The 16506-nt window shown below is 45.2% G+C and overlaps 1 protein-coding gene across 1 annotated transcript in view; it reads right to left on the bottom strand.

The window, feature by feature from the left end:
• Nucleotides 1-3249, bottom strand: part of LOC310791525 (stonustoxin subunit beta-like) — a gene marked incomplete at both ends in the record, with an annotated part of 27064 nt that extends 23815 nt beyond the window's left edge. Inside the window, one exon of the mRNA XM_083653199.1 lies at nt 3174-3249. Coding sequence (XP_083509325.1) covers nt 3174-3249 — 76 coding nt within the window. The remainder of the gene's footprint in view (nt 1-3173) is intronic.
• Nucleotides 3250-16506: the final 13257 nt, after the last annotated feature.

Here is a 16506-nt window from a genome sequence, read left to right as displayed (position 1 = left end):
GAACTGAACAGCATGAAGCTACAATGAGGATCCACAGCTGGATTTAGCAGCAAATACATAGCTATATCAGCTCGTATCATTAGCACAACCGCATAGTAGCTCCCATCGGCTCCATAGTGGCAACATGGAAACGACTCTATACATGAATATTATTCTCCGGACAGAGAAAATGGGCATGAACAGGTGAGGAGAGAGAGGAGCAGGCAGAGTATATACCCTCCTCTTCAATGCTGGAGATCGGGGTTCGATTCCCAGCATGTTCAAAGTAAGTCTACATTTAAACCATAAGTCACATTTAATATTATTTAAGCCTGCCTAACCCAAACCATTTCTCTAACCTTAACCAAGTTGCTTTAGGTGCCTAAACATAACCGTGACACAAGTTGTTGCTATGCTGTCGTGGTTTTGAAGAATGAGGAAAAAGGGGTATCCAGTGCGTTAAAAAGGGGTGCTGACCAAACATCAGTTTTTCACAAGTTGGCACAGCCTTCTAGCAGACATTAACCTCTCCATACCTGAGAGAGTCCAGTCTCCATTGTGGATCCTCCAGTCCAGCAGAGAGCAGCTTCACTCCTGAGGCTCCTGGATTATTGTAGCTCAAGTCCAGCTCTCTCAGATGGGAGGGGTTGGAGCTCAGAGCTGAGGCCAGATAATCACAGCCTTCCTCTGTGAGCTGACAGCCTGACAACCTGCACACACACACACACACACACACACACACACACACACACACACACACGGCATGTTGGTACCAATGGATCCATTAGGTCTTCTAGTTTCATATGGTACTAGTATCTTCACTCTCGCTTTAAAATGAGCCTGCTAGCATCTGAAAGATAGTAATGTTGGCCGCTGATGCCAGCATTCTCAATGAGTAGACAAACGTTTTTCTCATGCACACATCTGTGACCTACTCAAAACGGCCCCGCGACCCACCAGTTGAGAAACACTGCTCTAAAGCACGATTGCTTATGGTGCAACAAAGTTCAGCTCTTTGCATGGCAGCCAGCTGGCAGCTGAATGGCCTTCAGCCGAGAGCACCAACTGAAGCTCACTGCCACTGTAAATATTAATTTGAGTGTGAACCACGAAAAGAAACTGCCGACCAGTTGCTGCTGTATTGTCTTCCAGGAGGATCTGTTGTTGAATGTGTTCACCAACGTGTTCAATGTGAGTTTTCAGGAGGTTTTCTCCTCATTCAAACTCTACAAACTGCTCCAGCTGCATCTGGTCCTGCTAACTACTTTATATTCTTGTCTTGAAGGCAGTCAGGTGTTGCATAACCTCAATGTTACAACTAAGGGGAGTATTGTGGCAGTATGATGTGTTTGACATTAAATTGGACTCTTTCAACTTTTATTCAGTAGCAACATTAACCACTGAAACCTACAGAAATAGTGATTTTGCATAGTTATGAAACTCAACGTCGCCTGATATGAACATTTTTGTAATAACATATTCAGCTTCTTCACTCAACACTAATAGTTTGTAATTGTTTATTTTGAGCCTAAACCTAACCCTCTAAAAAAGAGATCATAGCTCTCAGTGGAAGCTCTTAAAACCAGCTACATGTTGGATATTCCCATTAATAAACTGCTCTGAAATCACTTATTATATGTGACCTGCTGGGACAAAATCAGTCAACAGTAGCACAGGCCCGCTGTTTGTGTAGAAACGTGATTTTATAAGAAAATGCTGATTTTGGCTATTTCAGAAGATTTTAGTAAAATAAACCATTGGTTTTCATTCTCTGTAGCGATTATTGTGAAATTCAAATGCAGCTCATAAAGTTAGGGTGACAAGCATAACTAGCTTACTTTGTCAAACTTTGAGGCCGTTTTTCTCAAAACAGTTTGGAAACAGTCAAGACATAAAGGGTACATCTCACTCAATATTTGGAGAACAAAGATCATTTTGATAATTGACATCACCGGAAAGCAGACATTCTCCTCTTCCCAACAGTGTATGAAACTCAAAATGTGTTTCGGGGTCAATGTGACTGATTTCATCAGAGCAGGTCACATTATTACAAAGAACTGTCCCCAATATTTGTGTTTTCATACAGTTCTGCACTCAGTTTAACAGAATCTGACAAGTCCTTTGCGTCAGATTTCACCAACAGATGCAGTGTGGAGAGAAAGAATGAAATGTTTTCTCAGCAGGAGAGAAAGCATAGCTGCATTTGGTTTCTCAGCTGGTTTCAAAAATTACATCAGCAGGAAAATGAGACTTCAGGTATTTTCATACGAATGTAGAGCAGAATTTAAATGGTCTGTTAAACAGTAATGGTGATCCTGACCTGAGACTCTCCAGTCTACAGTGTGGACTCCTCAGTCCAGCAGAGAGAAGCTTCACTCCTGAATCTTGGAAGTCGTTGTTAGTCAGGTCCAGCTCTTTCAGATTAGATGACTGGGAGCTGAGAACTGAGGCCAGAGCTTCACAGCTTCTCTCTGACAGCTGACAGACACTCAGCCTGAAGCACAAGAAGACATGCTATTGTTATATAGTGTCATTATTGTATTATTTCTACTGACAGACTGTGTTGATGAGGCTTACTGACCCTTATGTAATGTCATCATTGTATGATTTCTACTGACAGACTGTACTGTTGAGGCCCTGGTCTAAAGCAGGTCCACACTAACACTGACAGGAAAACTGGTTTGATTTCCACACATGGTGCTATAAGGTGATTGGATCAATAAATCCTCCAAAATGGCACATGATTTGTTATGCTGCACAACGAGCCATGAAAAAATAAAAAAGTGGATATAAATTAGGAAACACTTTAAAAACAAATGGATAGTAAATCTGCAGCCTCAGTAGCTCAGGAAGGCTTTCCACAGTCTGAGCTCACAGGGAACTATAGTGTAATTCAGGACCAAAACTAGCCTGCTTTAAATGTGTTCAGTGACATTTTAATATGAATTCTCTAACTAGTAACCAAAGGACAGATGTTAAAACTGGGTAGATGTTGTCACCTTCCCACTGTTTAACATCTTGCTGCTCTATTTTCAACTAGCTTCACTGGTGTGAAGCTGTATCAATAAAAGTCAAATCATCAAGTAAAACCTTCAGGACAACCTTTGCAGATTCAGGAATCCTGTTTTGAGAGAATGGACCTCAGTTTGGGAAATGTGTTGAATCAACTGAGAAAAACTGTAAACTGACTTTACCTGAGAGTCTCCAGTCTGCATTCTGGACTGTCCAGTCCAACAGAGAGAAGGTTCCATCCTGAATCTGGCACGTCATTGTAACTCAAGTCCAGCTCTCTCAGATGGGAGGAGTTGGACTTCAGAGCTGAGGTCAGAACTTCACAGGTAGTCTCTAACAAGCTGCAACCACTCAATCTGAATAAAGAATAAAGCAATAAAATACAATACTCCTTTAAATCTTTAACCAATCCAGTGTCTTATAATCCAATGGACTTCAGCATGTTGTCAGTGTGGATCAGCATCATGTCAGCCTTATACTGTATAGTATTTCCATCTGAAACCAGACAGACTGTCACTCCTGTTTCAGGATTTGCCCATTTTCCTTGAAAACTTTCTGTAACAGACCAGATGAATACATCTAAATGCCAAGTAGTTTAAAATAAATAAATAAATATTTAGTTATGGTCCAGAATCCACTTTTTTGGGGACACAATTTTCAGATGGCAGTTTATCTGGAAAAGTTGTAATACAAGCAGAATTTGAATTGGATGGGGAACTTAACCCTAACTGGACCCTAACTTAACCTGAACCATCCAATTGACCTATCGCTAAGTCCCGCCGCGAACGCAGATGAGCCAATCACAGCGCGTGCAGCTCTACAATACACTCGGACATGCTGAGCTTGGAGTTCCATAGAGAAGCACTAGAAAACGCGAGTTTCCTCTGGTTTTATACATTTATAAGTTGGAAAAATGGTCAAACGATGTGCATGGGGGTAAATTGACCATTACGAGGTATCCTGGGAGGCCAGGCAATTGATAATATTAAACTAGTAAACGTAGATCCACTCACATCCACAATGATGCTGCTGTTTTGGACGTTAAATCTGCATCGTGGTGACAGCGAGATGAGTCTTCTCCTTCATTTGCCTTCCGTGATCCAAAAGTATCATGAAATCATCATGGTATTCAGAAAGTCGGCAAAAGAAAATGCTGAATTATGCGAGTTTCCAGTCATTACGTTATGCACGTAATGCTGGAGTTGGTTGAAGAGGAGGCGCATTGATTGATGTGATTAAAACATCGCCAGACACCAGTCAAACCCTAAAACGAGGGAATTAATCTCGTTCCCCAAATAAATGTGAGGTAGTCTAAAGAGAAAACATGATGGAAAAAGTGGTCTGCTGTAGGCTATGCCTCTCCTGATCTGCTACACCCATGCGTGCGTGCTGTTGTCTCGCTATGAAAAACATCGGCACTATATTAATTTAACGTTTGTTGATTATACAGAGGTAGGCCTACATAGGTAGGCCAGGCGCCACTCTTCAATTCGGCATATATATAATCCACGGAGAGGTTACTCAAGTGAATAAAATGTAAATTCTGGATGTCAGTCGCCTGTTATCCCACTGGTTATCTCGCTGTCTTCCTTCGTTAAAAGTGCATGTTTGGTTTGATTCGCTAAAGCCGTTTCCATGCACTTATCTCATTTATTTTTATCGATAGCTTTAAATGTTGTACATCGCCCTCCATGGCATAGTGAAGTACTTTATGATGGCTTCTAGACAATATCAGGCCTCAAAAAGTTGTGAAGAGCGTCTTGGGATATAACTTTGACAGTGACGGCTGCCATTTATTCTAGTCAGTCTGCCTTGTGTTTGTCTGAGTGAGGACAGGGGGTGGGGCTTAGCGATAGGTCAATTGTCTATTCACCTTATTCTTTGCCCACACATGGACGCTTCCGCATTACGTCATTCCGTAATAGTATTTCCGTTTTGACTTGCCAAAAACTCCGCAGGCAAGATGGCTGTGCACACTCCGCATCTAAACTGGCAGAATTACTCCGCCATAAACTAACATATCTTGGCCAATACGTATGTAACATGCAAAATAAAACAACCCGTAATATCTTAATTTTATGTAGAATGCAGAGGATATGTAACTGTTTAGTTAAACTTGCATTCCAGGAATATTGTGCTCTTAAGATGACGTTAGTGGAGTCGAGGCTGTTGCGTCCTGAAACCCACTAGCGTAACCTATGTGCGATTCGAAATAACGCATCCGAGATAGAAACGTTATGAATATAGCCAAGTTATAAACAACAAACTAACGCTGGTGATCCGTATGGAAACAGTGTTACTCGAAATGGTTAAAAGTTATTATCAATTTGGTCATTCAGTGGCATTTTACTGCCATATAACATACCGGTAACTAACTAGTGGCTAACCACAGAAGCCACAGAAGGCAACTAGCGCTGAACCGGAAGAACAAATACGTTTGCGTTGAACGCGGAAGAGAGAAAAAGTGGGCGTGGTGAATAAGGTGAATACGGAAGCAACAGATTAGAGCAAATCAAATATTTCAGGGTTTTATCAAATCTAGGAAGTGAGTTAAAATGGAAATCCGAATGGGCTCGGGATATATATATATATATTAGTCATGGCCTTAGAAATAGTAGGGGGGTTATGATTTTGTTTAAGAAGGAACTGCAACAACACAAGGGTCGCAGGTTCACGCCCCCATGCTACCTCCGGCTTGGTCGGGCGTCCATACAGGCACGATTGGCTGTGTTTGCAGTCTGGAAGCCGGATTATGGGTGTGTCCTGGTCACTGCTCTAGCGCCTCCTCTGGTCGGTTGGGGCACCTGTTCGGGGCGGAAGGAAACTGGTGGCAATAGCATGATCCTCCCACGTGCTACGTAGTTCCCCGCTGTCAGGTGAAAATAAGTGGCTGGCAACTGCGCATGTGTCAGAGGAAGCATGGTGCTAGTCTACAGCCCTCCCCAGATCGGCAGAGGTTGGAGCACGGACTGGGGCAGCAGGGGGAAATTGACAAATTAAAACTGGGGAGAAAATGGGGGGGGAAAAAGAAGGAACTGCAACACACAGTCCACGCTGTCCAAACTGATGAGAATGGAAGAGGGAGATCTATGCTAGATGTTACAATAGATAACTTATGTTCAAAGCAGACTAGCTGGGGAGCTATCAGCACGCACACTCACCAGATGAAAAAGTTTTAGGTGCAAGGCACAGGAGTTTCCATAGAGCATGAGAGAAAGAGCCAGCACTCAAAAATGTCCTTTGAAGTTTTATTCCTGTATGTATCACAACGTACGCGTTTCAGCAAACAGCCTTCGTCAGCGTTGTGCTGTGTAAGGCGGAAAAGGGCGTATAAATACAGCCAGACAGGAAGTACATTCAATTAGTGCAGAAAAAAATGTATTCAAAAAGTGCCTAATGCATCGATGAGATATAATAAAATACAACCCAGCATAGTACATAAGCATTGATATGTAGAGTACAAGGATAGAAAAAGTAATATAATCATGGACAACCTCCATCCAGAACATAATCACTCCACATGTACAGAACCAGGCAAGACCATCACTTTAGAAGCACAGATGACAGCCTAGAACAACAGACCTGTTGTCTTCAAAGTGACAGCAGGAGAGAGATAAAACAAGGACTGGATTTTACATGTATACATTTAAAATAATAAAATAATCAGTCAAGGAAATAGTACTGTTGTCTTCAAAGTGACAGACAGGAAGGAGAAAGCCATGACTGGCACACATGCATAGATTTAAGATACACAGTGAAAATTCAAATAGTGAAAATTCAATTACGAAAATTATACAATGTGAGAAATACTTTAAAAAAATGCAGCCCAACAGTAATTCTTCATTGAGCCCTTTCGGGTGTTCTGACTGGAGTGTGTGGATCCAAAAAGCCTCTCTTTGTAATAAGGCTCGGTCCCTATCACCACCTCTTTTTAAGGGGCTGACAACCTCTATTCCCTGAAACCTGAGTGTACACACATCATGGCCCATGGAATTCAAATGTCTAGCCACAGATGACTTTTCATCTCTGTTTCTAATGTTACTTTTGTGCTCAGAATGTGTTCTGGATGGAGGTTGTCCATGATTATATTATTTTTTCTATTCTTGTACTCTACATATCAATGCTTATGTACTATGCTGGATTGTATTTTATTATATCTCATCGATGCATAAGGCACTTTTTGAATAAAAAAAATTCTGCCCTAATTGAATGTAGTTCCTGTCTGGCTGTATTTATACGCCCTTTTCCGCCTTACACAGCACAACGCTGACGAAGGCTGTTTGCTGAAACGCGTACGTTGTGATACATACAGGAATAAAACTTCAAATGACATTTTTGAGTGCTGGCTCTTTCTCTCATGCACAATAGATAACTTACACATCAATATAATCAATATATGCTCCAAATGAAGATAATCCAATCTTTTAGAGGAAATCCATCAGTGTTGGGCAAGTTACTCTGGAAAAGTAATTAGTTACTGATTACTAATTACTCCTTAAAAAAGTAATAACGTTACTTTACTGATTACTTTTTCAAAAAGTAACTAAGTACGTTACTAGTTACGTTACTAGTTACTTTTTTTTTTTTTACCCCAAATACCTTACACTTAAGTTGTTACATGTCTAGCATGTCACTGTATTAATTATTTTCGCTTTGGTATTATATAGGCTACAGTATGTTCAAAGAAACGCCAAAGGCATTTTACTTTGAAATTCGGTTAGAAAGAACAGGAAGTGGTGTGTTAAGACTGGCTAGCTTCACACTGGAAAAGACGTGAAATGATAGTCAGTCAGACAGTCAGACAGATAACTTAAGTTTAAGAAAGATGTTGTTTCTGTCGGAGTGGCAATAAAACAACACACCCTCAATGCAAACTTTTCAAGCTTCGTTGCTGAAAGAAAAGTGATGATCTGTCAACATTCACTGGGCCGTCTGACTACGGTCAGAAGGCTTTGACGAGAAGGTTAGGAAGTAACAAAGTGTACAACACTTACTCAAAGTGTATCTGTTAATCCAGTGAACTGTTACACCACCCAAGTCTACCTCACGCGGCGTCGCCTTCAATTTAGCCTCCATCCCTATCCTCCATCCACGCATATTATCTCTCGAGGTAGCCAGCAAACGTCATTTCCTGTGTGGCTGCGGCAGCTTGATATTGTTCTTCGTGGCTATTTTCTCTATGATGCATCGTTAAGAGGGCGAGTCAACAGTGCAAATAGGTAGCATCTGCCAAGCTGCTCGCACATAGTTTACAAAGGACAATAATGTCCCAACATTTGAACGCATATTTCTCTTGCTTGTCTCCTTCTTCTGACTCAGTTTGTTTTGAAAGCCAGCATGCACGCTCTGACGCTGTTGCGCGCACATACAATATGACGTATATGTGTGCGCGACAGGTCTACCTGAGTCCGTGAGGATAAAATGTTTTCTTTTCTTCTTTTACATAGAAAACACTGCATTCTGGCAGGCAATGATGTAACGCAGTAACGCATGCGTTACTTGGATTAGTAACTGTAATCTAATTATATTACTTAGTTACTAAAAAAGTAACTAATTACAGTAACGCAACGCGTTACTGCCCAACACTGAAATCCATAGTATTATCTCTTCTCAAGAGAATAACCAAAATATCATAGTTGGAAATTTAAATACAGTTTTAAATATAAACAAAGAACGTGCAGGTACTCATTCCTACAATAACCATCTCCAGGCTCTCTGTGAAATTCAATGAATGAAGGCATCTCTAGATCTAGTGGACATTTGGAGGCTATACAGAATCCTGACTTAAACAGATACACATGGTGTAGAGCGGTGGCTCTCAAACTTTTTCACATCAAGGACCCCTAAACTGACACAAATTAGACCACAGACCCCCATTTGATAAGATTTTGTCTCAGGGTCCCCCATCTGATAAGATATTTGCTTTTGGATGTTTTATTACAGTAAGTGTATGAAACCCATGACCAAAATAGTCATGTATTCTGTCATTGTGATACTTATGGATGGAATTATAGTGAAAATAGTTTTTTCGGACCCCACTTTGAGAACCACTGGCCTAGAGGACAAGGTAGTCATATTGATTGTTTTCTCATTTATTTTTCTCTTTATTCCAAGGTAGCAACATGTATGATTGGTGACCGAGATCTGATCATACTATTATAACAATTCAAATTATTACAGCTGAACATCCTAGGCAGCATGTCCACCCTGCAGCTCGCCTGCTGTGCTGGCTCACTTGCTCTTATAGAGAGACAAAGTGAAACATCACTTCCTGTACCAGCGCTGAAAAAAATATGAATGGCAGTGAACAGAGAATAACGTTCCTTTTTTGATCACCATAGCCTACGTGACTGACCACACTGACCAGCTGACCGACCACACACTAAGTGGTCCGGACCATGGTCAGAGCGTCTGTACGCTGACTGACCATGCATTAAAATGAGAAGGAACACTGACGGACCACGTGACAGACCACACTGACCACACTGACCAGCTGACCGACTACACACTAAGTGGTCCGGACCATGGTCAGAGCGTCTGTGCTGACTGACCATGCATTAAAATTTCGTTTCCGGGTCAGAGTACTGCTGGCGTCTGTTGCTGCGACTGCCGCTTCTGCCCGCGTCTTTACTCTTCGTTATTGTTAGCTGTTCGTGTGTTTATTTTGTTTTGTTTTTGGTCCACCCGTCCTCGTCCGTGTCTCTATCCTCCCTGCTAAACTGTTTGATCACTCCCGTTTTCCCCTGGCTGTTCAACACGTCCTCACCACCCTCTGGATTACCCGTCAAACCGATCGATCACTTCCTCGTTCCTGTCTCCCCTCCGCCGATCAACACATCTCTGGATTACCTTCTCCCGTTAGATTTATCATTTCCCTCTCACTGCCTGGACTCCATCTGCTTTGCCCCTCCACGACCGACCCGTTGCGTGCCGTCTCCTATCGCTGCCCAGCCGTGCTGCGCTGCGTGACCCACGGCCTGGGAGGCAGCCTCCACTACCTCGCCATTTCGTGGGCTCCCGCCACCTCTGCTAGCCATCTCTGCAGGTGAGTGATTGCCACCCCGCTTTCCCTCACTGCTGCTGGAGCTGGTCTGTCACCATGGCACGGCTGGGCTGCCCCGCCGCACGGGCTCGGTCCTGGGCCAGCACCATCAATCCTCACACCAACAACAATAACAACTGCTACAATAACAACCCACCCTACCTGCCACTATTAACCGTCAACTCCACTCTCCCTGAATTACTGTCACCTCTCCTCATATCATACCTCCATCTTGGACTCTTCTGCTCCTCCTATCTTTTCCCCCTGGACCATTTTTATTTTTTCCACCTACCCCCCAACTTCCACAATCTCTCCCCCGCCTCACCTAGTCTGCTGCCAACCTTCACTCACTTAACAATAACCACAGTCTCTCTGCTCCTGCTTTCACCACCGCCAGCAAATCTAACATTCTCCGCCGCCGCCGCTTCATCCACCGTGGACCCCGCCATAACCGCAACCGGACCCTACACTACTCTGCTGACACTAACATTCCCTCACTCTGGACTAACTCCCGCCCCCCTGTCAATACCACCTGCCGCTCTGCTAACCCCAAAGACCTCCGCTCTCTCCCCCCTGCTCCCCCTGCTCTCAAATCCATCTCCCTTGACCTGCTGAACACTCGCTCTCTCTCCAATAAATCACCTGTCATATCCGAACTCATCCTGGACAATAACATTGATCTTCTCCTCCTCACCGAAACATGGCAACAGCCCCTGGACTTCTACTTCACCCCCCCAACTATAGTTACATCGCCAAGCCCCGCCTCTCTGGGCGTGGGGGGGGGGTCTCGCCGTTCTCCATAAACATTCCCTAGTCATCAATGAACTCAACCTCAACCTCCCATCCATGTCCTCCTTTGAACACCTTGCCTTCTCACTTCCCAACTCCATCACTGTCCTTCTTCTCTACCGTCCCCCCAAGCCCCACCCCTCTTTTCTGTCTGAACTCTCTGAACTCCTCACCATCGCTTCTTCTCTTTCCTCCCGCCTCCTTCTCACTGGTGACCTGAACATCCACGTTGACCAACCTGACTCCCCTCTGACATCTGACTTCCTCTCTCTCCTCGACTGTTTTCACCTCACTCAGCACATCAACTTCCCCACCCACACCAAAGGCCACATTCTCGATCTAGTCTGCTCTTCCTCTCTACCCATCTCCAACCCTCACCCTCTCTTTTTCCCTCTCTCTGACCACCACTGCATTCTCTTCTCTGCTCCCCTGCCCTTACCCCGCCGCCCCAACAAACGCACCATCTCCTTCCGTAATATCAAATCCATTGACCTACCCACCCTCTCCCAGACTATATCCTCTGCCCTCCCCTCCCTGACTCCGCCCCCTCCTCCCCTGATGACTATGCCACCCTCCTCAATTCTGCACTCACTGACTCCCTGGCCCCCCTGAAAACCTCCACAGTCTCATTCACCTCCTCCTCCCCATGGTTCACCCCCCAACTCCGCACGATGAAACAGACCGGCCGGCAACTGGAAAGACTTCACAAGAAAACCCACCTCACTGTCCACGCCGAACTCTTCAAACAGCACCTCTCCTCCTACCGTGACGCACTCCTAGCCGCCAAATCTGCCTACTTCTCCACCCTCATCAACAGCACCAACAGGAACCCCCGCACTCTCTTCTCCACTGTCAAAAAGCTCCTCCAACCCCCGGACAATAACACTCTCTCCTCCCCTGAACTCTGCAACTCATTTCTCCACGCCTTCAGCAGCAAAATCTCGAAAAATCCACTCCTCCCTGACTGCCTCCATCGCCAACCCCTCCGCCCCTCCCCCCCCCCCCACTATCATCTTCCCTCCCCCTGACCTCCCCCCTCCCTCACTGCCTTCTCCCCTGTTGACTCCTCCCTCATCACCGACATTATCACCGCCTCCAAGTCTTGCACCTGCTCCCTCGACCCCCTCCCCACCCCCCTGACCAAGGCCTGCCTCCCCGCCCTCATCCCCCACCTCACTGCCCTTTTCAATCAGTCACTCTCCCAAGGTCACGTCCCCTCTGTCTACAAACTCGCCGCCGTCACCCCCATCCTCAAAAAGCCCACCCTCGACCCCGCCAACCTCTCCAACTACCGCCCCATCTCCAACCTCCCATTCCTCTCCAAAACCCTCGAGCGCATCGTCGTCACCCAACTTCACTCCCACCTTCACTCCCACAACCTCTATGAACCCCTACAGTCTGGCTTCCGTCCCTACCACAGCACCCGCCCTCTCCAAAGTCATCAACGACCTCCTCACTTCCGCTGACTCTGGTGCCCTCAACATCCTAGTTCTACTCGATCTGAGCGCAGCCTTTGACACTGTGAACCACTCCATCCTCCTCCAAAGGCTGCGCCAACTGGGTGTTGAGGGCACCGCACTGGACTGGCTCACCTCATACCTCACCGACAGACAACAGTTCATCTCCCTCTCCGGTCACTCCTCCACCCTCTCCTCTGTTTTGCAGGGGGTCCCCCAGGGCTCAGTCCTTGGCCCCCTGCTCTTCATCTGTTATATACTCCCCCTTGGTCACATCAACCGTCAATTCAACCTGGACTTCCACTGCTACGCCGATGACACTCAGCTCTACATCACCACCAAATCCCTCCAGAACCCACCCCTCACCCACATCGAAAACTGCATATCTGCAATAAAAACCTGGCTAACCCACAACTTCCTCCAACTCAACAGTGACAAAACGGAACTCCTCCTCATTGGCACCAAATCCACCCTCAATAAAACTGGACCCATCACCCTCACCATTGACGATTCCACCATCACCCCCTCCCCCCTGGTTCGCAACCTTGGTTTCATCCTGGACCCCACCCTCTCCTTCGATCCCCACGTCAGCTCTGTTGTTAAAACCTCATATTTCCATCTCCGCAATATCGCTAAAGTCAGACACTGCCTCTCCCCCCTGCTGCTCAATCCCTCATCCATGCCTTCATCTCCTCCCGCCTTGACTACTGCAACTCCCTCCTCACCGGCATCACCTCCCGTTCCCTCCATAGACTCCAGATGGTCCAAAACTCAGCCGCCCGCCTGCTCACTCACACCCGGTCCCGTGATCACATCACCCCTGTCCTCCTCTCTCTCCACTGGCTCCCCGTCAAGCAACGCATCGACTTCAAACTACTCCTCCTCACCTTCAAAGCCCTCGACAGCCTAGCCCCCCCCTACCTGACTGACCTCCTCATCCCCCATCGCCCCTCACGTACACTCCGATCCTCTTCTACTGCCACCCTCACCGTCCCCCCATCCAGACTCAAAACCTTTGGTGACCGTGCTTTCTCCCGTGCCGCACCCCGACTTTGGAACTCCCTCCCCCAGACCGTCCGAGACTCTCCCTCACTCCCCACTAGAGATGCAGCGGTATGAGTTTTTGACGGTATGATAACCTTGGACAAAAATACCACGGTTTCACGGTATCACGGTATCGCGGACCTTTATGTGTTATTGTGAAATCTGGCAACAAAAAAATAGCCTACATTTTTTTGTTTGTTATTGAACTATTTATTTAATCTAATTAACGTATGTAAAACTAAAACACACATGCTTATCTTTTGTCAAATCGGATTGGACACTGGACATAAATGTTTCAATGTTAATGTGCACACACACACACACACACACACACACACACACACACACACACACACACACACACACACACACACACTTTTATTTGTATCCAAAAGTACTGTAGGGCAAATATTAGAGATCCAGATATTTTGGAAGAAAGTAGCAGTGCAGACACTGGATGCATGTGCTGTAAGCACAGGAGAAATAGTGTAGCGCATTGCTAGCTTATAATGGATCCAAGCAGACATAATGTAAACACACACACACTTCTGCCTCTCTGTGCGTCACACACACACACACACACACACACACACACACACACACACACACACACACACACACACACAAACACACACACACCTCTGCCTCTTATTTAATGACTGTTGTTACTTCTCTTCAGTGCAATACGCCGGCATAAGACGTTCGCTCAGTCAAGTAACGTTATCGTTAGTTAGAGCAAAGACAGCTGAGTGCTAATTAGCCATGTTATGTTATCGATAACGTTAGCCTATGACAGTGTTTATTTTACGTTCATCCTCCTGCCGGTGGAAATGGTTTATGTCCGACACGATGTATGATGACGCAAGACGTTTAACGTACCTTGAATTTGGCAAATAAGGAAGGACGGGTGTTGTTCCTGCAGATGTGCTGATTCATGTTTGAGGTATTTCCCCCTCTAATCCTCCCTGGCCGTCCCTGCTTTTACCGAAATATTCCCACACACCGCGGAGTTTGTCTTTTTCGACGGGGCCGCGGCCCACCGCCCGGGGGAACGTTCTGGGGATTCTCCTTCAGCAGCCATGTTCACGTTGAATTACAATAGGCTACACACGGGAGTAAACGATTGACTTGATGACTTCTTGACGATCACAGCTACACTGATTGCTGAGACTGGGCAGCTGGGGGGAGGGGCCGCGTAACTGCACTCTGTCTGGGTACTTTCTAGGGGTGGGGGAAAAAATCAATTCACCTAAGTATTGCGATTTTTAATGTCACGATTTTTTGGATCGATCTTTTATTCCAGAATCGATAATCGCAAAAAAAAAAAAAAAAAAAAAAAAAATTTTTTTTTTTTTTGGTGCTTGCAGTCAGGCCACTCACTGAACAGCAGGCCAGGCGCCGCCTACTGGTTTACTAGTGGTTTTATTACTTTATTAGTTAGTCTGAAGTAATAATTACACTTCAGGGTTAAAGTGGGTGCATCTCATTGTAAAATTGGACTTCAAACGGCCCAAATCTGGCTTCAAACGGCCCAAATTTCACGCGCGTTGGCCCATATCGGCCTGGCCTGCTTGGTATCTAATGCCCGGCCTGAATTATGATCCCAGTCCGCCTCTGTTTTTAACTATATCGCCCAGCCTACTCATGATATATAATATACAGTCTCTAGTGTATGATTCAACTTTTCCCATGTTCTAATCTAGTGTAAAAAAGCAAACAAACTGAAAAAATAAAAGAAAAAAATAAACAAAAATCGCAATAAATCGTAATATCGAATCGCAATAATCATAGAATCGCAATACTTAAGAATCGCAATATAAATCGAATCGGCACCCAAGAATCGTGATAGTATCGAATCGGGAGATAAGTGAATCGCCACAGCCCTAGTACTTTCTCTCTCAGGGGGAAACAGGTGATACCGTGGGGAAGGTATGACGGCAAAACTTAGTGGTTTTGATACCGTGACTTTTTGAAACCGAGGTATACCTTCAAACCGGAAACCACTGCATCCCTACTCCCCACTTTCAAAACCCGACTTAAAACCTATCTGTTCTCCCAAGCTTACAACCTCCCCTACCCCTGACCACCTCCTCCAAACCATCAACCTCCGCCCCCCCCCACCTGCCCCTCCCTCCTGTTCTCTTCCTCTCCTCTGCTTCTCCATACAACCTTGCCCTGAACCGCCACTGTTATCTGTACCTGTCCCCTGTATCTGTTGCCTGTTGTCTGTATTTGTTGCCTGTGTCTGCTGCCTGTTGCTTGTTTCTTGTTTTACTGTTAAGCGTCTTTGAGTCTTGAAAAGCGCTATATAAAATAAATGCATTATTAGGGGTTCAAGCCCCGAAGGGGCTGAAACCCTATTGTTTTTGTGCTGGTTTATTATTAGGGGTTCAAGCCCTGAAGGGGCTGAAACCCTATTGTTTTTGTGCCGGTTTATTATTATTATTAGGGGTTCAAGCCCTGAAGGGGCTGAAACCCTATTGTTTTTCACCCGGTTTATTATTAGGGGTTCAAGCCCTGAAGGGGCTGAAACCCTATTGTTTTTCACCCGGTTTATTATTAGGGGTTCAAGCCCTGAAGGGGCTGAAACCCTATTGTTTTTCACCCGGTTTATTATTAGGGGTTCAAGCCCTGAAGGGGCTGAAACCCTATTGTTTTTCCTCCGGTTTATTATTATTATTAGGGGTTCAAGCCCTGAAGGGGCTGAAACCCTATTGTTTTTCACCCGGTTTATTATTATTATTCCCGTTCTTGTTCATCTGCCCCAACGCAAATTCCCGTGAGTTGGTAAATGGTAGAGACCTGACATTTGGCCCAATGACAGATATTGTTGGCTGGTAGGTGCTCAAAAAAGATTTTTTGAATCGGCCTGAAGGTGGCGCTATAATTGAAGGTTTTACGTTAAAGGCCTTAACTGCCACGCCGTTGGTCCGATTTTCAAACTTTTTTTTTCCAGATGTTCAGGTGGACCTGCTCTACAAATTTGCCATAAGGACCCTCAATGTCCGCCTGGAAAGTTTTTGAGATATTTGGAAAAGTTTGGAAAACACCTTTTTGACATCTCCTCCTAGACCGTTGGACCGATTTGCACCACCATCGCCAGGAAGCATCTATGGAGCAAGCTCTACAAACTGCCTTTTTGAAAATTTTGAAATCTCCTTTCGTTTCGGAGATATTAATCGT

The sequence above is a fragment of the Poromitra crassiceps genome, assembly GCF_964638095.1.
Source record: "Poromitra crassiceps genome assembly, chromosome: 16".
Taxonomy (NCBI): Eukaryota; Metazoa; Chordata; class Actinopteri; order Beryciformes; family Melamphaidae; genus Poromitra; species Poromitra crassiceps.
This window is presented reverse-complemented; position numbering and strand designations above follow the sequence as displayed.